Source organism: Hemiscyllium ocellatum, chromosome 16, assembly GCF_020745735.1.
Source record: "Hemiscyllium ocellatum isolate sHemOce1 chromosome 16, sHemOce1.pat.X.cur, whole genome shotgun sequence".
NCBI classification, from domain to species: domain Eukaryota; kingdom Metazoa; phylum Chordata; class Chondrichthyes; order Orectolobiformes; family Hemiscylliidae; genus Hemiscyllium; species Hemiscyllium ocellatum.
The window spans coordinates 58,757,780-58,784,317 of NC_083416.1; the positions used below are offsets into that span (position 1 = coordinate 58,757,780).

Consider the following 26,538-nt stretch of genomic DNA (forward strand, 5'->3'; position numbering starts at 1 on the left):
CATGGGCCACCAAATATATTATGTCAGACTGAATAATCGGTAAATTCCCATATCCCAACCAAAAATCAACAGGAGGAGTACAACAAATTTGAACGCTCGTCATACAGGGAGACTGGTGAGAGACAGGCAAGGAGAATGGAGGTGGGGGTGCTGTTCCTGACCAAATCTAATACCAGGTGCATTGGAAAGTGCACATGTAGATATTGGGCAAGAAGCCAAAAAAGGTCACAGTCATGGTCTCTCTCTCACTCCTTTGATGAATAACTTGCTAACACTTAACGTCATGTTGGCAATACTTATGAACAGTCACAGCATGCAATGCAAGGTTGCAGACTCAAATGAAATTCAACCAATACGAGTCCCTACCTTCAGAAAAAGGAAGTAAGGAAAATATGAGTTGTGGGGAAAAGGGGGCAAATAAAGTTGTCAAGATAGAGAAGTGGGAATTATTATTAATTTGAGAAATTTAATTAGCAACTGCTAATAAAGAGCTAGTAAATCTTATCCCTTACACAGAGGCACAAGCTCACTTTATATACTTTACCTTTCTCTGATGGAAAGAGAATCACCACTTTACAAACCAAAAAATGTTACCATGTGGTCATAAAGCATAGGCTTATTCAGGACGTTTAAACACATTTGTTTAAATTCCTCCACCCACTTCCAATTTTATGCTTTAAAACGCATAACAGATGAGATCAGAATTTTTTTTTTTAAGAAGTCAGTGCCATTACTCAGTGATTCCTCTCCAATGTCAGAAAACAGCTGCTTGTTCCTTCTAAATGCAGCTGATGCTTGTTATTATAGAGATGCAGGCTGAACCATGGAGCCAGGGAGAGTCAGGCTGTATTAATCTCAGAAATAAATGCATTGTTTCAGGATAAAACAGTTTCACATTTGGGCACACAGCAAGAACAAGATATATCTGCAATACTCTGATCTGAAAATTGGATACTTTATTGGAAATTTGAAAAGGTTTGTCATGGATCCAGGAACTGATTACTCCCTCTCGCCTTTTTCTCTTTTTTTAAAATTAAGCTCTCTGCCAGCAATATTTTTATGATACTCTTAGGAATTACATAAGATGTCTTGGTCAATTTTCAAAACAAAATACATATAATCTTGTGCAAAGAAATTAGGACAAAGACCCGAATGCTTGTTTTCATGAATGTTGATCCCATTACCATGCATGATGATTGAAATTATTTTAGATTAGATCAGAAAAGTTCATAAAATGATAAAAAGTTAAGAAAGTGTTTAACAGCTTCTGTTTAGACTTCCAATAAATAGTTTCCAAGTTAAAATCTGGATTGCCTTTCTACATGCATGCATGCTCAGCATGGCTATTCTAAACATTATGACAGAGCCTGTATACTGTGTATAAACACCTGAAACAATATGGGAGCAGTCTTGCGAATCACCTCAAGGGCCTTCATTCAGCATTTTTCTGTCACAAAGAACTTAAATCGTCAAACTAATATTGGATAGTTGCTCAAAAAAGAAAAGAGAGAGACATTTTGTTCAAAGTTTTCATCTTGCATTCTTAAGGACAATTCGCAAGTTATGTCAAAGTGAAGGGTACACAGGATTCATACTATGTGGAAGGAGAATGCTGATTTGTAAAAGTGTTGCTATGGGGAATGTACCAATTAGGAATGACTAACAGTTAAATGGAAAATTTGTTTATATTTTCAAACAGACAGATTGACTGGTTAATGAATTGCTCTGAGAAACGAACCACAAAATGGCTGTTGCCTATTTTGTTGACACTGTGCATGTTCTTTCTGTCCGCAGAGAATAAGGCCTTGTTTATTAATACGTGTAGATTTCAGTTCATCTAAATGGCTAACACAACAAACCCAAATAACAACCCTATACTGGTTGTTAGTGTAATTCTTCAGCTATTTGGATTGTGCAAATGTTGTCCCGTCATGAAACTGCATAAAACGTTGGACACTCTTTTGAGTTTTGTAAGCACAGGTTGTTTGGATACTTTGTCAGTGTGAACAGTCAAGACAACGTACGGTTTAAAAACGATGCACCAGTTTCTGGGACATATCCTACATACTTGGCATCACACTAGCACTGACAATGTACCACATTACTCATTTGTGTGGTAACCAAACAATGTTTTGGTTTGGTGGCAGCATGCTGTTAGTGGCAAACACCACTAGTGTTATTACAATGCAACAGCGCAAAACAGCTAGCTACACCAGTTGCTCAAATGTTTGAAATACTTTAGCCTTCCAGAGTAATCAGAGGAAGAGTGGGCGTTTTTTTAGGACTAAAAGTGATCTCTTTCGGCCCGTTCACAAGTTTGCATGATATATAGTGAGAAGTTACCTGAAAGGGCAGTCATTATCCTGCAGGATGGTTTTAATGTGCTTTATTTGACCAACCAGCTTGCATGCTGAACAAATGGCTTGAGCCTTATTTAGGAGGTTACAAATGAGGTCAATTTTACAGAAATTTTAGGAATCCCACCACATATAATGAGTAAAAAGGTAGATTTGCAGTAGACTAATTGAATACCTCCTGACTAATTTCTTAAGTAGGACACCATGTTATGGCATCCTCACTGGGGTCAGTTCTCAAAAACATTTTGTTGGGTTTGTGTCTTTGATGGAATTACATCTACCCTCCTACCCATTACATAGTAAACAAATAATCTTCATATCAGCACTATCTTTGAATCCACATCTGCATGCAAGAATGTCATCCTGTGCTCAAACAGTGTTTCCATACTGTAGGGACTCTAATCTCACCTTTGAAATGGAGCAGTCAAATTAGCTCATTTTCCTTGATATCCTAGTTGAGAAATTGGCTGGGCACACTAATATTGTCTACCTTAAACCTGCCTTCACTGATTCATAAAAATTGCTGGGAATAATATAATAAGACAGGTCTCATCAGCAATATCCTAAGTGGGGTCTGAGTCATTATTTACCTTGCAAGCTGAAATGGCCAAGTCAAAAACAATCCTTCAGGATAATCAGTTCCCTGATGCAAGGATTACATCTATGTTACATGCAAAAATAAACTGGAAAATTGAAGTTGACATTATAGACTTAAAAAAAAAACGAAGGAAAAGTGGATCAATGTGATGTTGGCTCATTTGCAATAATTACATGCCATGTGTTGCGAGAAAATGGATTTAAAATTTCTGAGAGACTAGCTAATACAAAACACCTTTGGATTGGGGTAAAAAAAATAAAAAAAAAGACTGTTCAGCAACAGCTTTTGGACAATGTTTAAGTTCCATTTTGTCACAGAACTGACAGATGAGAGCAACTAGAACATTCAGACCTCCAAAAGCCTGCAAGTGAACCAGATCTTTCTCTCTTACCTTTAGTGGAAGAAAAAGCATAAGCATCCTTTGAAAAGAAGAACTTGCAGAGCAAGCAAAAGGCCTAGGTCCAACTGACTTGAAGATCATTGTGATATTATTAAAAAAGCAAATAAAAACTAGGACAAAGTCACTTCATTTCTCATAGTGGTTTGAACTCTTCATCCATAAACTATGTTCCTTTTTGCCTATACTTTCCACTTGCAAAATTGACTATATCTGTTTTGTCCATTGTATTTGTGAAAAGTTGCATGTATTCAGCTTTAAGGGAATATAGTTTACATATCTGTAATTAATCTTCCATTTTTGTCACATGTAAAAGGACAAATTCACTGTAATAAAGAAAAGACCTAAAATTTATTTATTAGTTAACAAAACCTGATGCACGATTCTTTTAGCTTACACAGTGGTCACAGCCAGGCAGACTAACCAGCCTAGTGATGAAATTGGTCATTTTGTACATTTGTAATGACTCGTAAAACAGAGGCTTAATTTCCAGTGCATACTTGTTGTCACATTCCCAGCAGAAGTAGGATGCTGACACAGGATGTTTGAACATAAACAATGAAAGATTAGATGCGGAAGAAGATTTATCAGTAAGGGATAAAAAGGAAAGATACCAGGTTTCCCAACCTTTAAATCAGATGGAACTGTAAGCAATGAGAATTATCCTGCGGATAGAGGAGGTATCCCTGACTGATTTATAATACGTGACTAAGACTAGGGCTATTGATTCTCAAAAGTTGGGATTTCCTGAAAAGGATGGAGGGCACAGTTAGTTGAAACATTAGCACAGTATTTGGGATTGTTAGAAATACAAGAGGGATTAAAGTTCATTAAGTGGTGATTCACTTGAGTTAGCGAGAAAGCAATCACAGCTGGAGCAGTTTGAATTGGAAAAGGACACTAAAAAGGCATGAGAGCAAGCAAAAAGACTTGAACTTTATATAAAGGAGAAGAGAGATAATTCAAGAGTGGGATCAGAGAGACAGACACACAGACAAAGAACTATACTTTGTAATACAAAGTATTACAAAAGAACTGGTTTAGAAAGGCTGCAGATTTTAAAAACAAGATCTTAAATATGGAAGGAGATTCTGATTAGGGAACCCCTAGTCAGGATCTTATGTCCAGTAAGGAAATGTTTATATTTGTACATGCCTGACCAAAATTTGAAGAAAAGGATATGGATATTCATATTATTTGGAAAAATAGTAAAACAAAAGAGGAGGGTTAAGGAAACCTGGACATTGCCCAAGCAAAGCAGTTTGAGAGTTGAAGTGCATAACATTTATGCATCACAGTTAGATAATGTCTTTATGGGTTTTGATGCTGCAGAAACATGGTTTTGTCTGGGGGTGGGGGGAAATTGTGCCTTACCAACTTAATAGAGTTCTTTGATTACATGACCAAGTTGATAGATGAAGGAAGGGTGGTTGATGTCATATACATGGACTTTAGTAAGGTGCTTGATAAGGTTCCCCATGGTAAACTAATAGAGAAAGTGAAGTCACATGGTATGCAGGGTGTTCCAGCAAGGTGAATAAGGGATTAATTGAGCAACAGGAGACAAAGAGTAGTAGTTGAAGGGAGATTCTCGAAATGGAGAAAGGTGACCAGTGGTGTTCCACAGGGATCAGTGCTGGGGCCACTGTTGTTTGTGATATACACAAATGATCTGGAAGAGGACACTGTTGGTATGCTCAGCAAGTTTTCAAATGACGCAAAGATTGGTGGAGTCGCAGAAAACATAAGGCACTGTCAAAGAATACGGGAGAATATAGATAGACTGGAGAGTTGGGTGGAGAAGAGACAGATGGAGTTCAATCCAGACAAATGTGAGGTGTTGCATTTTGGCAAGTCTAATTCTAGAGTGAATCATACAGCGGACAGACGAACCTTGGGAAAAGTTGATGAGCAGAGAGATCTGGGAGTGCACATCCATTGTACCCTGAAGGTGGCTGCATAGGTGGATAGAGTGGTCAAGAAGGCATACGGTATGCTTGCCTTCATTGGACGGGGTATTGAGTATAAGAGCTGGCAGGTCATGTTAAAGTTGTACAAGACATTGGTTCGGCCGCTTTTAGAATACTGTGTACAGTTCTGGCCGCCACATTACCAAAAGGATGTGGACGTTTTGGAGAGGGTGCAGAGAAGGTTTACGAGGACGTTGCCTAGTGTGGAAGGTGCTAGCTATGAAGAGAGATTGAGTAGGTTAGGTTTGTTTTCATTAGAAAAAATTAGGTTGAGGGGGGACCTGATTGAGGTTTTCAAAATCATGAAGGATATAAACAGGGTAGATAGTGATAAGCTTTGTCCCACGGTGAAGGATCCAATAACAAGAGGTCACACTTTCAAGGCGAGAGGTGAAAAGTTTAAGGGGGATACACGCGGCAAGCACTTTAGGCAGAGGGTGGTGGGTGTCTGGAATGCATTGCCAACAGGAGATGGTAGAGGCAGGCAAGGTAGATTCATTTAAGATGTGTCTGGACAGATGCATGCATAGGTGGGGAGCAGAGGGATACAGATGCTTAGGAATTAGTGACAGGTTTAGACAGTAGATTTGGATCAGCTCAAGCTTGGAGGGCTCAGGGGCCTGTTCCTGGGCTGTAAATTGTCTTTGTTCTTCTTAACAGGCTATTGTGGGTGGCTGGGACTTAGTTGATGAGGCATACAGGCAAACATATCAAAATGTAAAAAAAAAGCCTGGGTAACCTACACTGATTTGAAAAAGTTTAGCAACATAAACGTTCAACAGTAGACACAGGAGTTAGGAGTAAGTTCTCAGATAATTCTAAGAATTTAAAAAAATGCCAACTTTAATAATGAGAATCCATGTTGAACAATAGAAGACTGCAATTGCAAAATAAACATCAGGGTTGACCAACATTTGAGTTAATCCATAAAATTAAACCATTTTTCCACAGCACCATAGGACAGAATGAGAGAGTGAATAGGCAGCAAGGAGCTAAGGTTGAGAGGAGACAGCCGAGAATGCCCAAAAACATCCATGCTCTAAGATTGCAGACAATACAAAGCTGGGTGGGAGGATGAGTCGTGAAGAGGTACGTAGGAACAAAGGAATAGGTGTAGGCCATTCAGCCCCTTTAGGTTGCACCACCATTCCATAAAATTGTGGCTGATCTGTGGCCTAACTGCATATGCTCACCTTGGATCCATCTCAGATTTAACTTGAACAATTGAATTAGCGCTGACTGCTATTTAAGCAATGGACTTGCAAACTTCCTCTACTTGTTGCATGTAGAAGTGCTTTCTAATATTTTTCCTGAAAGGCCTGGCTCTTATTTTTTTGACTATGTGCTCTGGTTGTAGAATCTTCAACCAGTGGAAATAGTTTATCTTTATTTATACTATCTTTCCCTCATAATATCCAGTAAACCTTGATTAGATCACCCCTTAAGTTTCTAAATTCTAGAGAAAAGGCTTAATTGTCTAATCTCTTGTCACAACTTAACCCTGAAATCCTTGTGTCATATTTGTAAATCTGTGTTGTACTCCCTCAAGGGGAAAAACATCCTTCCCAAGGTGTGCGCCCAGATCTGCTCAGTCCACAAAGTAGGGTCTATTTAGGATTTTGTCTAACTGCAGCATAATATTTGCATCCTCATATTCCATCCCTTTAAAAATTGTGGGCAGCACGGTGGTACAGTGGTTAGCACTGCTGCCTCACAGCGCCAGAGACCCGGGTTCAATTCCCACCTCAGGCGACTGACTGTGTGGAGTTTGCACGTTCTCCCAGTGTCTGCGTGGGTTTCCTCCGGGTGCTCCGGTTTCCTCCCACAGTCCAAAGATGTGCAGGTCAGGTGAATTGGCCATGCTAAACTGCCTGTAGTATTAGGTAAGGGGTAAATGTATGGATGGGTTGCGCTTCGGCGGGTCGGTGTGGACTTGTTGGGCTGAAGGGCCTGTTTCCACACTGTAAGTAATCTAATCTAAATAAGAAGGCCAGCTATTTTTTTAGACCTGTTCAAGGTATTTTGAAGAAGACATTATTTTTTATTTAATCACTCGTGGGACGTGGGAGTTGCTGGCTGGCCAGCATTTATTGCTGGTTCCTAGCTGCCCTTGAGAAGGTTCAAGAATGGTCTTCTTGAACAAATGGACCTTCTGTAAGTTGGCCATCAATGCCCAAGGAGGGATTGCCAGGATTTTGACCCGGTGACAGTGAAGGAACGGTGATATATTTCCAAATCAGGGTGATAAGTGGCTTGGAGGGAAGCTTGCAGTTGGTGGTGTTCCCATGTAGCTCATGCCTTCATCCTTTTAGATGGAAGTGGTTGTGGGTTTGGAAGGTGCTGTCTGAGGATCTTTGAATTTCTGCAGTGCATCTTGTGGGTAGCGCACACTACTGCTACTGAGCATCGGTGGTGGACTGTGTGAATTCTTGTGGATGTAGTGCCAATCATGAGGCTTTGTCCTGAATGATGTCAATTTTGCTGAGTATTACTGAAGCTGTACCCATCCAGCTAAGTGGGGAGTATTCCATCACATTTCTGACTTATACCTTGTAGATAATGGATAGGCTTTGGGGAGTCAGGACAGGAATTACTTGCTGCAGTATTTCTAGTCTCTTTCCTGTTCTGGGAGCCACTGTGTTACGTGGCAAGTTCAGTTAAGTTTCTGATCAATGGCAACCCCAAGTACGTTGATAGTGAGGGATTCAGTGTTGGTAACACTATTGAATATCAAAGGTCATTGGTTATATTGTCTCTTATTGGAGATGGCCACTTTCTGGCACAAATATTACTTGCCAATTGTAGCCCAAGCCTGGATATTGTGAAATTCAGCCTCAATTTTAAAGGCTGAACAACAATGTTTTATTTCTTCAACTCAAGTCTGCAAGCTGGTCAATTGAGGAAATACTTCAAACCTTCCTTCCAATGATGTAATTTCTGGCAAAGCTGGACAGTAATAGGAGTGAATTAACGGATGTTAAAGAAAACCTCCCATTTCTTCAGGAAGGGAGGCATTGGTTCAATTTAATCATTTTTTTCCACCTGTGATGCATTAACAGGCAGATATACAGTAAATGACAGATTTCAAACACTTAAAGTGACCCAAGTAGTGTTTAAAGTAATTTAGTTTACCATGAAAATAATTTTGTTCAAACTTAACAGGTTAAAAACAGAAACTTTAACCTCTGGAATAAGCAGATCTTTTTTTTAAAAAAAGACAACATTGCTAAGGCACATTTTTCCGATGTTCACCAGTAGGAATCTGTGTGGCATTACTGTTGGAACATTCTGTCGGGGGAAGATTCCTATCTCTTTCCTGTGGGGAGGCCTATGATCTGCATGCAGATGTAGAAGCAAAGAGGGTTGGCAAAAATCAGACTTCCTTCACATCATTCACTCACAACAGTGATGCTCCCCGCTCCTTACAGTGATATGCTGTATTGCCCAGATTTACTAGTTATGTTAAATCATCCAGTTACCACAGAAAAGTTAAGTGGGACCAAAATATCTCTCAATGGAAAGTGGTATTTCCCTTAACACGTCTTTTACAGAAAACTAGAGTTAATGATTCCTTCCAATAAGAGAAAAAAAAGTGGGTAAAGTGTTTAAACAGTAGTCAAACACTAACTTTACAAAACTTCCTTGCACTGCTCAATATTTCAGTTGCTACATCTTAGCTCAACGTATGTGGAAATTAAACTAAAATTTTTGACAGCCATTTACGTATCTGAGACCTGTATGACTTTCAAGCAGAGCATTTATGGATCATATCTATAATTATGCTTAGGCAAAATTTACTGACCATTCCATGACTTAAATAGTTGTGAGAATATGCAACATATACTCTGAACAGTACAAAGTAGAAATCCTGATTAGTAAATTTCACGTACAATAGCCAAATATACTGTTTGTCTGTTTTATGCAAGTGTCAATACATTTAAAATAAATTGCATTAAAGTTAGACTTAGCATTAGGTTTAGGAATAGAACAAGGACAGCATTCAACGAATGCCACACAAGATACAAACGTTTGCTGACTGGAAATTGTTATCATGTTATTTTAGTCAAAGAGCTCCTTCAACCTCTAAATTCAAATGTATGTTAATTCTAAAGACACTGCAATTTTAGTATAAGTGCCACATATGTAAAGTAGCATATATTAACTCTACCCAGAAAGATAATTTATCCTGCAAGTCTAGAAAAAGTGTAAACGCCAATAATTGCACGTGATACTTGTATGGGAAGCAATACTGTTAATAGAGCACTGATAGGGAACCATGCTCAGCAATGATGGTCAATAGATTAGATTAGCTTCCCTACCACCTTTGCTGCATAAAATGTTCAGCTCCTTTCCAGCAGCAGTCAAATAAAATTTGATAGTGCAATTCTGGGCAGCACGGTGGCACAGTGGTTAGCACTGCTGTCTCACAGTGTCAGAGACCCGGATTCAATTCCTGCCTCAGTCAACTGACTGTGTGGAATTTGCATATTCTCCCCATGTCTGCGTGGGTTTCCTCCCACAGTCTAAAGATGTGCAGGTCAGGTGAATTGGCCATGCTAAATTGCCCATGGTGTTAGGTGAAGGGGTAAAATGTATCGGTGGGTTGTGCTTCGGCGGGTCAGTGAGGACTTGTTGGGCCGAAGGGCCTGTTTCCACAATGTAAGTAATCTAATATAATTGCAATTCTGTGGCCCAAACACACAGTAGAAAAAGGAAACCATAGTTTATCACTGGATACCATAAACACAACAGCAAACTAAAAAAAAAATACATCACTGTAGCTTCAATGAGGGCATGGTAGCACAATGGTTAAGCTACTTCCCAAATAACATAGAATCATGAATGTAAATTTCACAGTTATTAGGGAATTTAAATTCAGCTCATTAAGTCAATCTGGTTTTCAGAAATAAAAGATCAGTATGCTTTCCGTTATTGGTCAGAGTATTGAGTACAGGAGTTGGGATATCATGTTGCAGCTATACAGGACATTGGTTAGGCCACTGTTGGAATATTGCATATAATTCTGGTCTCCTTCCTATCGGAAAGATGTTGTGAAACTTGAAAGGGTTCAGAAAAGATTTATAAGGATGTTGCCAGGGTTGGAGGATTTGAGCTACAGGGAGAGGCTGAACAGGCTGGGGCTGTTTTCCCTGGAGCGTCAGAAGCTGAGGGGTGACCTTATAGAGATTTATAAAATCATGAGGGGCATGGATAAGATAAATAGACAAAGTCTTTTCCCTGGGGTAGGGGAGTCCAGAACTAGAGGGCATAGGTTTAAGGTGAGAGGGGAAGATATAAAAGAGACCTACGGGGCAATTTTTTTCACTCAGAGGGTGGTATGTGTATGGCATGAGCTGCCAAAGGAAGTGTTGGAGGTTAGTACAATTGCAACATTTAAGAGGCATTTGGATAGGTATATGAATAGGAAGGGTTTGGAGGGATAAGGGCCAGGTGCTGGCAGGTGGGACTAGATAGGGTTGAGATATCTGGTTGGCATGTACGGGTTGGACCGAAGGATCTGTTTCCATGCTATACATCTCAATGACTCTATGATTCTATTGTTAGCTATGGAACTTTCAGGTTTTTGTGAAAACCGAGCAGGTTCAATCTCCTTTAGGAAAGGAAGTTTGTTGTCTGCATCCTGTCTAGCCTAAGTGAATTAAGAAACGCAAAAATGTGATTGATTCTTAACGATTGCCTGAAATGGCCTAATAAGCCACTCAGTTATATTTAAAAAGTTGCCTACCACTACCTTCAAGAGGAGTTAAACACGGACCAGATTGGTGACACCCACAGTCTATAGACAAATATTCTTAAAAATCCCAAAAGTGTATTCAATACACAGAACAAAGGAGTGCAGGCAGACAGAGTAAAACCTTTGAGGCTTCATGTGTGGAAGAAAACCTGTTTTAACTGAAATATTATTTGATTAATCGAAATACGGATTTTAGAAATAGCTACATCTAGATTCCATGCCATTTTTTCTTGGATTCCTGCCCTTCACTGTAAAATTGGGTCATCATTTTACTTGGCAGTGGATTGGGACAGAAGCATTTGTTTTCCATTCCCAAAACCATTCTAATCCACTGCTCCCAACTGATAAATTGATTTGCTTGTCCCAAATTTACCTGATGAGTCCCCAGTATGCCAGGTAAGGAGGCTCTGTGATGCTGAAGTGTGAAATTTGCGATACCATCAATGAGTTAGGGATAACATCTAATACCAAGTTTGGCGATTGGCTATGTATCACGCTGTAAGTTACTTTATTCATATTTAATTTAATACAATTGATGTTTGGACGATTGAAGTTTGAATTAGTAACATAAGGATTTTTGTGTGTCTGACAATTTCATGATTAACATGCAAGAACAGAGGAACCTTGAATATCCAAAGGACACGGGTGGGGAGCATGTCGTTTGGTTAGTTGAATGCCGGATAACAGTTAGTCATGCATCAGGACCTTAATGATCTTGCTCGGATGATCCGAAGTTTGTTTAATAGACCACCTGATAATTGAGGCTCCTCTGTATTCCTGAACCACAGTGCTTTTCTTTCAAAACAACTTGAGTTTTCTGCAAATTAGGAGAGTTTATGATTCAACAAGGTAGGTGCTGGCAGATGGGACTAGATTGGCATGGACAGGTTGGACCGAGGGGTCTGTTTCTATGCTGTACATCTCTATGACTTTAGGACTCTTCACAACTCTGAGTTTTTGTTAGAAATTTCTGGAACTGTTATAAGCTTCGGAGAAACAGGATGTTTTATAATGTTTCATTTGGGGCTGTTCTGCAAAATTTCTTGATTGAAGGTGGATATATGAATCAGTGCTCCTGGAAAAGGGAGAAGATAGAAAACAGATTACCTTTGGATAGAGACCAGAAGTGTTTGGATAAATTCCTGAAGAAGTTATTTGAAGCTGAGAATATTTGATCTCTGGTGTATAAAAGCTCCAAGAAGATTTTCAAGGCAAGGTGTTGAATTCACAGTCAAATTAACCTTGAGAGAGAGGTGTTAAAAAAGGAGTTCTTTTACCATCTGGTGTTATTATATAAGGGGTCCTTTTGGGTATTGTTACAGATGTAATTTTGGGATTATATTTTCCTGTGCATTTCAAAACCTTTACATTCGTGTTAGGTAAAAATAGTTTCAGTTAATCTATTTTGTCTTATTTTTGTTAGGTTGTCATCTGACTTGTTATAAGAACATGGGTTAGGATCATAATAATACTGAAGACTCCCACAATCTATTTTAAAAAGTGGAAATTCTAATTACATAGTAGTGAGAAACAGTGGTACAGTGCTAATACCATGGGCTTGTAATCCGGTTCCAGGTTAATGCTCAGAGGGCCTGAACCAAATCCCACAAAAGCTGCTGGAGCAATTGAATTTGATGAGGAGATCGAGAACTGAAAAGTTGTCCCAGTAATATAAACAATGAAACCATTATGCACTGTCATAAAAGCCAAATCAGATTCACTAATGTCTTTTAGGGAAGGAGATCTGCCAACCTTACCCTACCCGGGCTACTGTAGTTCTGGAGTCACATGTAACATAGTTGACTTTCAACTGCATTTTGAAATGGCCTACCAAGCCATTCCACTCAAGGCAATTAGAGATGGACAACAAATGCTGGCCCTGTCAGTAACGTTCACACAAAAACCACAACTCCTGAAGAATGAGCCTCACATTTTCAGCATTCTTAAGTCAATTACAATTAATTAGAGCTCTTCATTCTTTGGCCAATTTAATGTTTCTTTTCCTTTGATAATTCAATTTAAGATGAATGCTGACAAACATAAGAATACTGACTTCCAACGGTCCAACTCTGCAACAAGGTAAGCGTATAAATTAACTATGGTATACAGTGCTAAGCTAACCATCTGATCAACAGTTTAATTCACATAGACCCGGGTTTTCACCACAAAATGAGAGCTTCTTTGTAACGGCAAAAACAAAAGTTCCCAAGAAATGGAAATCCTGCCCCTGTATGTGTCATTTTGATTTTCATGGGTTCCCCTCTGTAGGGATTCCAGGATTTATGCATGTGCAGTTCCCAGGAATAACTGGTTACTATCTCCGTATAAATGAGATTTTGCTTCCTAGTTGTCTGTAACCTCACGTGAAGCCAGGTCAAGTTTGTTTCTATGATCTTATTTTGGATCATGGTGCAAGGTATGATTCACATTTACTTTAATAATCATTCATTTTAGAATGAAGACTTAACTTAGTGGCATGTGGGCTTTAGCGTGAAAGGGTTTAATGGTTAATCTTCTATAGCCCTGGCTATATATTTTTTAAAAAAACACACAGCAAAGTTTAAGGAATTCTGGACGGTCAACGGCTTTGAGAGTGTTTGGGGGCAGGTAGAGAGGGAACCCACGATTGAAGGAGTTGGAGCAGTGAGCATGGGAGAGTCAGAATCTGAGACTAACAACTCCTCAGATTCTGTCCTTCTCACAAACAGAGACAACTTATCTCACTTGCCACCTAATCACTGATGTTTTTTTTGTGGACTTTCAAGGACAAAGTCGTCTTTGATTGCAGGATATTTTGAACTCATGAGATGCTGTTCCTGCTAACATCAGCTAAGTGGAGAATTTGAATGCCGATTGCTGTAACTAGAAGACTTATTTTGAAGCAATTCTTTAAAAAAAACAACATTCTGCCATGCAGTATTGACAATGCAACATTATTGGAATATCAGAACCCTGTTGAGACCATCGTTGCAACAGATATGAGTTACATGACAGCACAGAACCAGATAACCTCCAGCCAGAATATGTACCCAGCCTCACAAACAACTCAGAAAATTCCCTCCAAAACAATAACTGGTGCTGATGCACCAGGCAAACTGCACATTAAAAATCAATTGGATAAAGTAAAGCTGATCTCTGCTTAAATAGCCACTAGTCATAGAATTGTTACAGTGCTGAAAGAGGCCATTCAGCCCATCAAGTCTGCACTGACCCTCTGAAGAGCATCCCACCCAGACTCAGCCCCCTTGCCTATCCCCATAACCCTGCATTTAGTGTGGCCAATCCACCTAACTTGCGCATGTTTGGACTGTGGGAGGGAACCAAGGCACCTGGTGGAAACCTACATGGGCACAGGGAAAACATACAAACTCCATACAGCCAGCTGCCCGAGGTTGGAATCAAACCCAGGTCCCTGGCACTGAGAAGCAGCAGTACTAACCATTGAGCCACAATGCCATCAGTGCTGCTTCACTGGTGATGAGGTATTTCATAATTGATTCTACACAGCCATTGGTAGAGATTCATTTGCTGTAATTTGGGAAACTTCACATCCCTCCTGTCCAAGTTATAGACATTATAGATATATTCTTGCCGCTCTTTTATCCCTCACAATGCATGTCCAGAAATAGGTACTCAAAATACAATTGAAAAACCAAGTTTAAATTAAAACGGAAAAAAGACTTCAAAATGTGCCATTTAAATGGAACCTAGCTGCACAACTCTGTTTTTTGCAAACTGCTGGCTTATTCCCCACCATTCTGTTTAACTTCAACAACTTGGAAAAAACTGAAAGGCTACTCTGCAGAACTATTGAAGATTTTCAACTCAGTGTTCACAGTGGATCACAAATGGATCATGGGAGAGGGAAATGTCTGGAGCTTACAGGAAGAGCTCGTTATTAATTGGAGACTACACAATTACATTGTTTTTAAAAACAAAGTGTTTCAATTTACACTAAGGATTAAAAGAAAACCGCCTAGAAATGTGTGCTACCTTTTGTAATGAGCCTAAGACTTTCCTTTCTGCTCACTATATACGGACAGGCTGAACACACTATAAAGACAAGACAAAGAATTGAGGCAAAATTCCTTTCAATATCAATTTGCACAAGATTGCAAATAGTAATATCTTGCACATGGGTGACAGCACTTTAGGTTGGTCTAATGGATTATTTTGGAGATATTAAGAGCAGTTTGATTTCAGTGAGTGACTGATGAATATAGATTTCTTACATCTGTTTCACAATGTTAAAGTTACACACCTGTTTCATAATGTTTATAACTGTCCAACATATTCCAGATTCTTCATGGTCTAATGTAACAACATCATGTTCACATATGGGATAAACAGGAAATGTTTCAAGGCTTGATTCACCATGGTACGAGAAACATATTCCTGCGTTCATTTATTAGCAGTTTTCTATTCAATAACTTTTCCGAGCAGTGATTCAGGGCTTCGATATATATTTTGTATGCCTACAATTGTCATGCAACTAAGTATGAAGAATAGTAGTTCAGTATTTTCACTTTACTGCTGAGGAATTATCCAGTCATTCAACATTTGAAAATCTTAACCATCTCTTACTCTGCTTTATTATGTCAATGAAGTGTTAGTCAATGCACATTATAGTCTGAGTATACATTCTATTGGTAGCCTGATCTTCCTGCACCAAATACTCTTGTTTCTTTGGGTAGGGTTCAGAGAGTCTTCTCCAAGACAATTTCATTCAACTTCACTTAGTGGAAAAATCAGATCACTTAGAACACAGAGAATGCAGATAAGATTAGTGTAATTTTTCCATGGTTGCTGTTACTACACAGTCACCTCGAAGGCAGCAAGGCAATTATTTATATTCTGTGTTTAAGGCCAATGCGATTACTAGGTGGAACACTCCAGATATTTTCTAATCAACCTGCTGGGAGACGTTACTACGCAACTCTGGAGCAGATGAGTGGTGAACCCAGACCTCCTAGTGCACAGGTAGGGATACTACCACAACACCACAAAACCCTGGGTGGAGTGCTGTGCACACATACGCACAATTACCGAGAGGTGGTGGACATTTTTACATTGTAGGAGAAAGTGACGACTGCAGATACCAGAGATCTGAGTCGAAGAGTGTGGTGCTGGAAAAGCACAGCTGGTCAAGCAGCATCAGAGGAGCAGGAGAGTCAACGTTTCGAGCATAACCCCTTCATCAGGAAGAGGTTACACCCGAAACGTCAACTCTCCTGCTCTGCAGATGCTGCCCGACCGGCTGCGCTTTTCCAGCACCACATTTTTATATTGTAGGTGGCATTGTGAGGTTCCCTTGCAAAGAGAGCTTTGTTAAAACAAAAATGTCTGGACATGATTAATTTGGAGAAAGCAACAACAAATCTTTTCAAACAGGTTTCAGAGGTAGCTGGTCACAAATGCACTTTGATTAGCTTTCAAGGTGCACTTTGCAAAGAATATTCCAATTTCCTTATGTTTGAAATTTGCTGGATTCTAAGATTGCATTATTTAAGCGTTTCCTCTTCTCTTCATTTGCACTAAGAGGTTCCAAAGGTGCTTTATTAACTTTTCGATGGAACTGCTCCAACTCTGACATGGTAATTAAAACCCTGTCCATACTTGCAAACAGGGCTTCAGTTGCACTTTCAGCAGCCAAGTGGGAATAGTTAGACACTAATTCCCAGTCTTTGCTTCAGGCAGGTTCTGTTATACAACCACAGTGGCATCCATATTTGCAATCATAACGTTACCATGCACAGATTTCAGAACATACTTGTGGCTGGGACTGCACATCGACTTTGAAAGGATGGGAGTTTCCATCTTCAAAACCATTTGGTGACCAGGATTTGTTTTCCACCCTGCAACAAAGAAGCAATTTTGAGTGATATCCCAACTAGGAATGACATTGCTGCTGCAGCAACATTCACTGTTAAAAATCAGATTCTGTGGTGCCTTCTGGAACCTTACAGTTGTCAGTTCTGAAAGTGGATTCATTAAAGCTCAGGCATATATTGTGGAAGAAGCCACTCATTTTGATCTGAAGTCTATTCTGCTTGGAATGCAGATACAGATGTGCACTCACACCTCAGCATTAATTTGGTGATCTCTTTCAGTCAGGCTATGAAAAGATTAATATAGAGAGTCATAGAGATATACGGCATGGAAACAGACCCTTCGGTCCAAACCGTCCATGCCGACCAGATATTCCAATCCATTCTAGTCCCACCTTATTCAGCCCCAGCTTATTCAGCCTCTCCCTATAGCTCAAAACCTCCAACCCTGGAAACATCCTTATAAATCTTTCTGAATCCTTTCACATTTCACAATGTCCTTCCAAAGCAGGAAGGCCAGAATTGCATGCAATATTCCAAATAGTTGCCTAACTAATGTCCTGTACAGCCTCAACATGCCCTCCCAACTCCTCTACACACAGTGTACTGACCAATAAAAGCAAGATGACCAAACACTTTTTTTCCCACTATCCTATCTAGCTGCAACTCCACTTTCAAGGAACTATGAACCTGTACTCCAAGGTCTCTTTGTTCAGCACCACTTCCCAGGACCTTACCATTAAAGTGTATAAGAACTGTCCTGATTTTCCTTTGAGGTTACCACTGACCAGAAGCTGAACTTGACCAGCTATATAAATACTGTGGCTACAACAGCAAGTCAGAGGATACGAAATCCATCCAGTTGAATTGTCCTCCTGACATCTCCCTACTTCTTTACTATCTACAGGGCACAAGTTAGGCTTAACTTCTGATAATCACAGTGGATAAACTTATTGTTGGGCGTTCTGGTTAAGCCAGTCTTTAATGTTGTTACAGCCTTTTATTATTGTCCCTAGTGCAAAAGGGGTCCATTCAGCCCATCATGTGTACAACAGGATGCTTACTGGGTGTCTGCATTTTTCAAATGTGTGTGTGTGTCAATTTCTACAGCCATTACAGAAACATAGATCAAAACTAGGAACTAAATATTCAGGGGCACATGACATTTCTAAAAGGACTGGCTGAAAGGGAAGCATATTGGTATGGGATGGAGTAAGTATAAATCGCTAAAATAAAGGGTTAGAAGATAGAGAAGCCACTTGAGTGAAGGCCAGATTTAAAAAAGGGGGAAAGGTACTCTGGTAGTAGTAGTAGTCTGTAGACCCCCGCAGCAATAATTATATTCTCTGCCCCACCATAATTCAGATGACAATGAGAGCAGGTGATGAAGGAAGCACATTGATCATGGGTGACTTGAATCTTTATGTAGATTGGGATAGTCAGATTAACAGAGGAAGCCTGGAGGAAGAATTCTAGGTATATTTGTGACAGTTTCCTACATCAATATGTTGTGCATCCAACCAGAGATCAAGCTATTTTGGATCTGATGATGTGTAATAAGCCAGGTTTAACAAATAAGTGTTAGTAAAAAGATGGCCTCAGGTAAAGCAAAAATGACTACTGCAGTAAAATTTAGCATTCAAATTGAGGGGGAGGAACTTGGGTCAACATGGGACAATTGTGCTGACCTCAAATGAAGGTACTTAGAAAGGAATGAGGGCAGAGCTAGCTGGAGTGGATTGGGAAAGGAGTTTAGAAGCAAAGATGAAGAACAATGGTAGATGCTAAAGAAAACAGTTAGCTACTCAGAACAAATATATATCCCATCAAGAAAGGAGGAATCTAGGAAGGCAACCATGGTTAACTCAAAGTTAAAAGGATTGTATCACGTTGAAAGAAACAACAGCACACCAGGAGACTTTGCCAAATTGTAAGACAGAAGATTGGGAAAGTTTTTAAAAAATCAAAAAAGTTAAAAAGTAAATTTGAGGAGAAACTTGCCAGTAATTAGGACAGACAGCAATAGCTTCTTTAAAAGTAAAAAAAAAGCCAAAGTTAACATGGGCCCCTTAGAGAGGGAGGCTGGTGAAATAATAAAATAGGGAAATTAGGAAACGTCAGAGGTGTTGAATAAATACATGCATCAGAATTCATAGTAAAAGACACAGAGCATTCCAAAATTACTAAGATAAAATAACCAAGGGCCAAAAATGTGGAAAGGAAATAAATACAATAAAACTTTCAGAGAAAAATGCGAGGGAAACTAATGGGACTAAAAAGACAATAAGTCCCTGGACTTGATAGGACGCATCCCAAGATATTAAAGGAAATTGCTACAGAGCTAGTGGATGCACTGGTAGTGATCTTCCGGGAATCCTTCAATATTGGAAAGGTCCCAGAGGATTGGAAAACTACCATAATAATACCGTTCTTCAAAAAGGGAAGACAAAAATGGATAACTGCAGACTAGTTAGCTCAATGCATGTTATTGGGAAAATGTTAGGTAGCGAATCATAAAGGATGTACTAGTAGAATATTTAGAAGTACTCAATATGATCAAGCAGAGTGAGCAGGATTCATGAAAGGCAAATCACAGCTAACAAATTTACTGGCATGATACATAAAGTGTAAGCAGTGGATGTAAGATACAAGCCTGTGGTATTTGAGATAGTATATTAGCATGGACAGAAGATTGACTAACTAATAGACAGAGACTTAGAATAAAAGGGGAACATTTTTTTCAGAATAGCAACCGGTAACTAGTAGAGTGCTACAGGTCTCAGTACTGGGGCCAATTATTTACGATATACATTAATGACTTAGATGAAGATAATTAATGTACAATGGCCAAGTTTGCAGATGACAAAAAAATAAGTTGGGAGGCAAATGGCGAGGATGACAGGATCTGCACAGGGATAGAGACAGGATAACCAAGTGAGATGGAATAAAACAGAACATGGGAAACTGAGGTTATGGACTATGTCAGGAACAATACGTGATTATTATTTAAATTGAGAAAGACTACAAAAACAATGGCTTTGGGAGTTCTTGTCAATGGATGACAAGTTCATGCGGTAATGAGGAAGGCAAATGAAATGTACTTTATTTCAAAATAGAATAGGGTATAAAAGTAGAGAAACTTTGTTGAAACTACATAGGCATTGGCAGGGCACGGCTGGAATCCTCTGTACAGTTTTAGTCTTCATACTTAAAAGATAGATATATAGATTGTATTGAAGAATGAGAAGCAATCGTATTGAAGCATACAAAATTCTTGGGGTCCTTCCACAGGTCTTGACTGAAGAGATATGGAAATGTTATTTCACTTTTTTTGGGAGAGTATACAACTGGAGGACAATCTCAGACTAAGGGGTCGTACTCTCAAGACAGAGAAGGGGAAGTATTTTATCTCTCAAAATAAAAGAGTACTGAATCAGGGATTCTTCACCACAGAGGGTTCTCAACACTGGGCCTTTAAATATATTCAAAACTGCTAGATTAAAAATCTGTCTCAGTCAGGGAATCAAGGGTTGCAAAGAAAAAGGCAAAGTGGAGTTGAAGATTATCAGATCAGCCATTAGCTAATCGAATGGTGCATTAGACTTGATGGGCAGAATGGCCTACTTCTGCTCCAATGCCTGATGGCCCAGCCCTATGAGCAGAGATACCATATACAAGCCACCATACTACATTGACAAATAGGCTCAGCAAGCTTCTGCCCTTATTCAAATAAAAGTCACAGGGCAGGTGGAAAAATGTAGACTTAACACAAGAATGTAGCTTTGAATGTTAAGTTTCAAGATTAAACAATATATTTTAAAAATGATTAAAAGCCTAATAAAATAATAAAATTTTATATCTACTCTGAATTTTTGGCATGGTAGTGGGATATGAACTGCCACAACATGTCACTTATTTAGGCCTCCCTGAAATCCACTTGGAAAGAGATGACATTCAGTAAAACCACAATAGACCTCTGCATTATGTAAAAAGAGGTCAGTTTTTGTGGTTCTCTGATCTAGCAAATTCTCTACATCTCATCCAGAATGCTGTAGAAATTGTCCAAATAGTTGGTTCTTTTTTTCCTGTCTAGGTGGTCCTTATTTGGATTACTCCACTAGACTCTGCAGAAAATGCAATACATATGGCAAGAATAACTGGCCATTCAGTCCAGCGACACCATCTTTCAAAGACTGAATTAACACTGATCTACTTAACCACCATTGAGATCAACAAACTATTCTCAGGATGTTATATCCTCCTTTCTTCATTTCAATTCTTCAGCCACTCCCTTTGCTGTGTACTGCTCCGGAAATTTTACAAAAAAAAGGTTCTCATTAACCTGCTCAGACATGTTACAAAATATGGCTGGGGTGGGCGGGAACAGACCTGGGCTTTCTGGCCCAATGGTGGAGACATCACCCACAAGACCTTCAAAGACCATCCATGTCACTGTATTACACACTGACATTTAATTGAACAGACCCCAAATTAGATCAAGTTCAACTCGAGAGAGATTAGCGGGTGCAAGTCTTAGATAATGGTTTTCACCGTCATTAGAGGTTCAACTAAATTTTTATACATACAATAGTAATACAACACATGACCTAATAGTTTGGCAACAGTATTAGGGATTTATTCAGCTTAATAACAGGATTACTGAATTTAAGAAACTCTCCACATAATTTGTGGATTAGGTGTACCAAACTGTATGATGCTGAATCAAAGATCATTATCTTAGATCCATTTCTCATTGTTTGCTCACTTAGCTAGTCTTAGTCAGGGTGGCAATTAGGAAGTTAGAACAAGCCTAAACAATACTTCCCATGCCCAATTGTTGTCAATGATCATTTCTGAATAACATATCAGGACCAGATTGGATTGATTGTCGTGAGAATGCAGCTGCAGGCTGTTAAGAAGAATCTGTGCATACTCGAATGGTTCAGATCAATCTAAAAGTTCAGCACCCACCATAAATCACTGTAGGCACTTGGATTTATAGAGAGTACCATCATTAATCCACACAGATACTACAGTGTCCATGACACTGAGCTTCTGTTAAAAATGTGTTTATTCAAAAAAGACAAATGGTTGGATGTTTAAAAAAGAATGTACGTGCCAAATCCAAAAGTATGAGCAGCAACAGCAAATGTAGGGAAATTTTAATATTTTCACCATGCCTCCACGTTTGTAAAACAAAAATCACATGACACCAGGTTATAGTCCAAACAGGTTTATTTGAAAGTACAAACTTTCGAAGCACAGACCTTCACCAGGTAGGTAGTGGGGTAGGATACATAGGACACAGAATTTAAGTAAAAGATAGGTTCAGTAGCAAATAAAAAATGCTGCCTGATGTTGAAGAATGAGAGGCAGTCAATTACTTGTCACCCACCACACCTTATTTGCAAAGGATAGTTGTAACAATCTGACGTCATTTAACAAATTAATGTTCAACTATTTGAATTTGCCCAGTTTTAACATTTCAAAATGATGTCCAAACTCTGAAGTGTTTCAAATATTCCAAAACAGAAGATTTTTTTTAAAAGACCCTTAAACTGCTTACACTTGGAGGAAACATTAGAGGAATCTAATTACATACCATCATAGCACCCAAGAGTCGCTCAAAACTATCTTAAACTCTGAAGAATTTGTCCATAACCAAGGACGGTCAGAATTGATGGAAAAGAAAGATACTGCAGATGCTGGAAATCTAAAATAGAAACAGAAAATGCTGGGATACCCAATAATTCAGACAGCATCTACGCAGCAAATGAGGCAGGAGGAGAAATCTTTGTTTCGGGACTGTTGGAAATGTCAACGGGGTTTCTCTTTAAATGATTTTGAACAGATTGATGTATGGTTTCTTTTATGTACGGAGCACCAAACAATATTAAAGTATGTTGAAGGTCACAAACAGGGTGGGTATTAAATTGGTACTATTTTACTTTAAATAGATCCATAGCATGCAGGAAATATTAATCTTTCAATCTGCTTATCTGGAGAATGCTGCTAATTGGAACACACACAGTATCTTTTGTGTAGGTACTTACTAGCAGGAAAAACACAAAGTGAGTCAAGCAGCTCTATTGAAATAATCTTTAGATCCAGAAGTTTTAATGTCATTTATTTTGTAAAGGCACAAATGATTATTCATTCTATGACAACCAAGAAAAAAAACCAGGTCCAACAGAGTTTTAGTGCACTGCTTTCAAAGACTAAAAATTGTTGGCATGATATACAAAATGTCATTTAACATTTCGATTGAGGCTGTGTTTGCTACTTTAATTTTTTATATCACGAGACAAACTCTTATCTCACTTTGTAAAACAAAAAAGGTGGGGTGTGGGAAAGTAGGCTATCTAAACAGCGACTTTTTCATAATCTGGAACAGTTTGATTCAGAGAGAGTGTTGGACCACAAACATCGTGCAAAGGTTGATGGCTGTGGGCTCCTGAATCTCCCAATGATCCACTGGCTAGGTGGGACTCCCGGAATGTTACTTATAAAAGGCTTTTCCATCAAACTCAGTAAACTCACTGACCCTGTTATCTTGGCAAACGTATCCTGTGAAACTTAGTACAAAGCAGAAGTGTAAAAGCTGCTCTTGCTACCTCAGCATGAGTCATCACCTTGAAAGGAGCCAGGAAAGGGTGAGGGTTTGTGGAAAAAGAGAAGCATGAATTAAGACTGCCACCTTACAAAATCCCAATTCAAGTTCCTAAATTAACTAACGATCACATATTTTGCTCATACAAAATTGCGAACACCAAGAGATTGAGAAAGTTTGAAATTTCAACAGGTGCACAGTTCTTGCAATTAGTTGTTATGTGTTACTGCATCTTATATTTAAGACTTCCAGATAAAAATTGAGCAACATAAAGTCATTTGCGAAATTTGTAAATTCATGGTGCTTTCTTATTCTTTAAATTAGTTATTAAATTTTCCATGTTTACACTATGGGGCACAGAGCTTTTCCTAATGGTAATGTGCAAGTGAAATTTGCCCTGGTGCTTTCTATCTACCCAAATTCCAAAGTAATCATGCACCATGCTTCCAATGTGTACATTGGCTGCAGGAGAAAGCCCATGCTAGAGAAACATTAATCCAGAAAAGCAACCCTAATATCCCATAACCATGGTATTTCTACATAAAATTGGTACAAGCTGAGAATGTCAAAGGACATAGTTATGTTGTGCAAAATTTAAAAGCAACTTTCAAATATGATTAGTACAATAACACTAACATTAGGTGAATAGTACTGTTTGAGAGAGAGGCTTGAGAGAGGAGGTATAATTAGAGAATGTATAGCACAGAAGGAAATCATTAAGCTTGTTGTGCTGGTGCCTGCTCTCTGCCTTATCCACATATCCTTGTGATTTTTAAAAAAATCTTCATATAATTATCCAATTTTCTTTTTCAAAGCAATGATTAAATCTGCCTCCAGACTATTAGGTAGTGTATCCCAGATCCTAACCATTCACAAATAAAATAGTATTTTCTCATGTGACCTTTGGTTCTTGGTCATTTCATCATTGCAAACAGTTCTTCCCCTTTGTACAGACTCCTTACAATTTTGAATATCTGTGTAATTTCCATCAGTAAAATTGATGGTATAGTTGACAGTGAAGAACGTTATCTAGATTACAAAAGGGATCTTGATCAATTGGGCCAATAGCCTGAGGAGTGGCAGATGGAGTTTAATATGGATAAGTGAGAAGTATTGCATTTTCGTAAAACGAACCAGGGCAGAGCTTGTACAGTTAGTGGTCAGTCCCTGGGTAGTGTTGTCAAACAGACAGACGAGGAACTCAGGTACATAGTTCTTTGGAAGTTGCGTCACAGGTAGACAAGGTAGTTAAGGTAGCATTTAGTACGCTTGCTTTCATTGCTCAGATCATGTATAGGAGTTGGGACATCGTGTTGAGTTTGCAAAAGATGTTGACGAGGGAGGCCACGTTTGGAGTACTGTGTGCAGTTCTGGTCGCCCTGTTATAGGAAGGATATTATTAAACTGGCGAGGGCTCAAAGATTTATCAAGGTGATGTTGGGATTGGAGGCTTGGAGTTACAAGGAAAGGCTGGATAGGCTGCAACTACTTTTTCACTGGAGTGTAAGAGGTTGAGGGGTGACCTTAGTCAAGAAGGGCAAAGCAGGTAAGTGATTAGCAAAGATCCTTTATCTCGGATGAGGAAATTCAAACCAAGAGGGCAAGTTTAGAAGAGAAATATTTAAAAAGGAATATTTTCACACATATAGAGTAGCTCATGTGTGGAATGAACTGCCAGAGAAGTTGGCAGATCCAGGTCCAGTTACAACATTTAAAAGACATTTGGATAGGTACATGAATAGGAAAGATTTAGGGGAATATAGGGCAAGCACAGGCAAGTGGGACTAGTTCAGTTTGAGAAACTTGTTTGGCGTGGACTAGTTGGATCGAAAGGTCTGTTTCCGTGCTCTATGACTCTGACTCAGTAATAGAATATTTCAGCTGAGTGAGGAAACAAGAATAAAAGGGGGTCAACTATTTAGGTTGAGACAAGGAGAAATATTTTCAAAGTCACAATGACTGAAAATTTATGGTATTCTTTACTCCAGAGAATGATGAAAACTCAGTCATACAAAATAGGGACAGAAGTCAATCATTTGGCTCCTTCAGCATGCACCACCATCCAATAACATTATGGCTGATTGGTTTGCATTTTGAATTCCATATTCCCATTTACACCTGATAATCTTTCATTTTTCTGCCTATCAACTTTAGTGTTGAAAACATTGAGGACCGCTACCTCTACTGCTTTCTCAGCCCGAGAGATGCAAGGTCACAACCCTCAATAAAAACAAAAAAAAACCTGCTCATTTAATTCCTAAAATAGCTGACCACAGATTTTAAAACATGGTTCCTATTTCTGTACTCACCCTCAAGAGGAAATTTTTTACCACCTCCACTTGCCAAGATCATTAAAGGTCTTAGACATTTCAATCTCTGCACATATGGGTCTTTGTCTCAGTGGTAGGTAGCTCCATTTAAAGGAAGGGGTGCTTAAGTGCACACACGGTCAGGAAGGAGTGGAGAGATCACATCCAGAGCGATACACCAACCGAGTTCAAAGTTCAGACGATTTGGGGGCAATGTGGGAATTTGGTGCAGAGGGAAACGAGGCACTATTTGCTGGCATTTTGTAGCTTAGAGTCATAAAGTACTTTTTTCCCAAAAATAGGAAAAATTGAAACCCAGGATCAGGGGCCCGAAAAAAAAGAATCACATCACAGGTAAGCCACAAGTTCATTGGTTTGTGATAGTCAAATTAATAGCATCTATTACAGGTTACTTTCAGGTTGAAGGTAGCAGTACAAACTTTTTAATCAATCAAATTAAAGAACGAAAATGATTGAAATAGAGATGCCTGACCAAGTGATGTGCTGTGACTGTTATGGGAGAGGTAATGAACCCCAGTATGGCTTGTAGTGACCAATGGTTGCTTGAGAACTCAATGACATATCAAGTATAGGGTGAGTTGGCTGGATGCGGTCTTTCAGGAAGCTTTATCATAGAATCCCGACAGTGTAGAAACAGGCCCTTTGCCAAACAAATCCACACTGACCCTCCAAAGAGTATCCCACCCAAACCTA

At 39.1% G+C, this 26,538-nt stretch overlaps 1 protein-coding gene across 2 annotated transcripts in view; it reads right to left on the reverse strand.

Moving 5' to 3' along the window:
* The window catches only part of LOC132823443 (PDZ and LIM domain protein 4-like), a 116,145-nt gene that overhangs the window by 18,526 nt on the left and 71,081 nt on the right, over positions 1-26,538 (reverse strand). For both annotated transcript variants that reach the window (XM_060837310.1, XM_060837309.1), the window contains exon 3: positions 16,848-16,932. In XM_060837310.1, the coding sequence (XP_060693293.1) occupies positions 16,848-16,932 (85 nt within the window). The remainder of the gene's footprint in view (positions 1-16,847; positions 16,933-26,538) is intronic.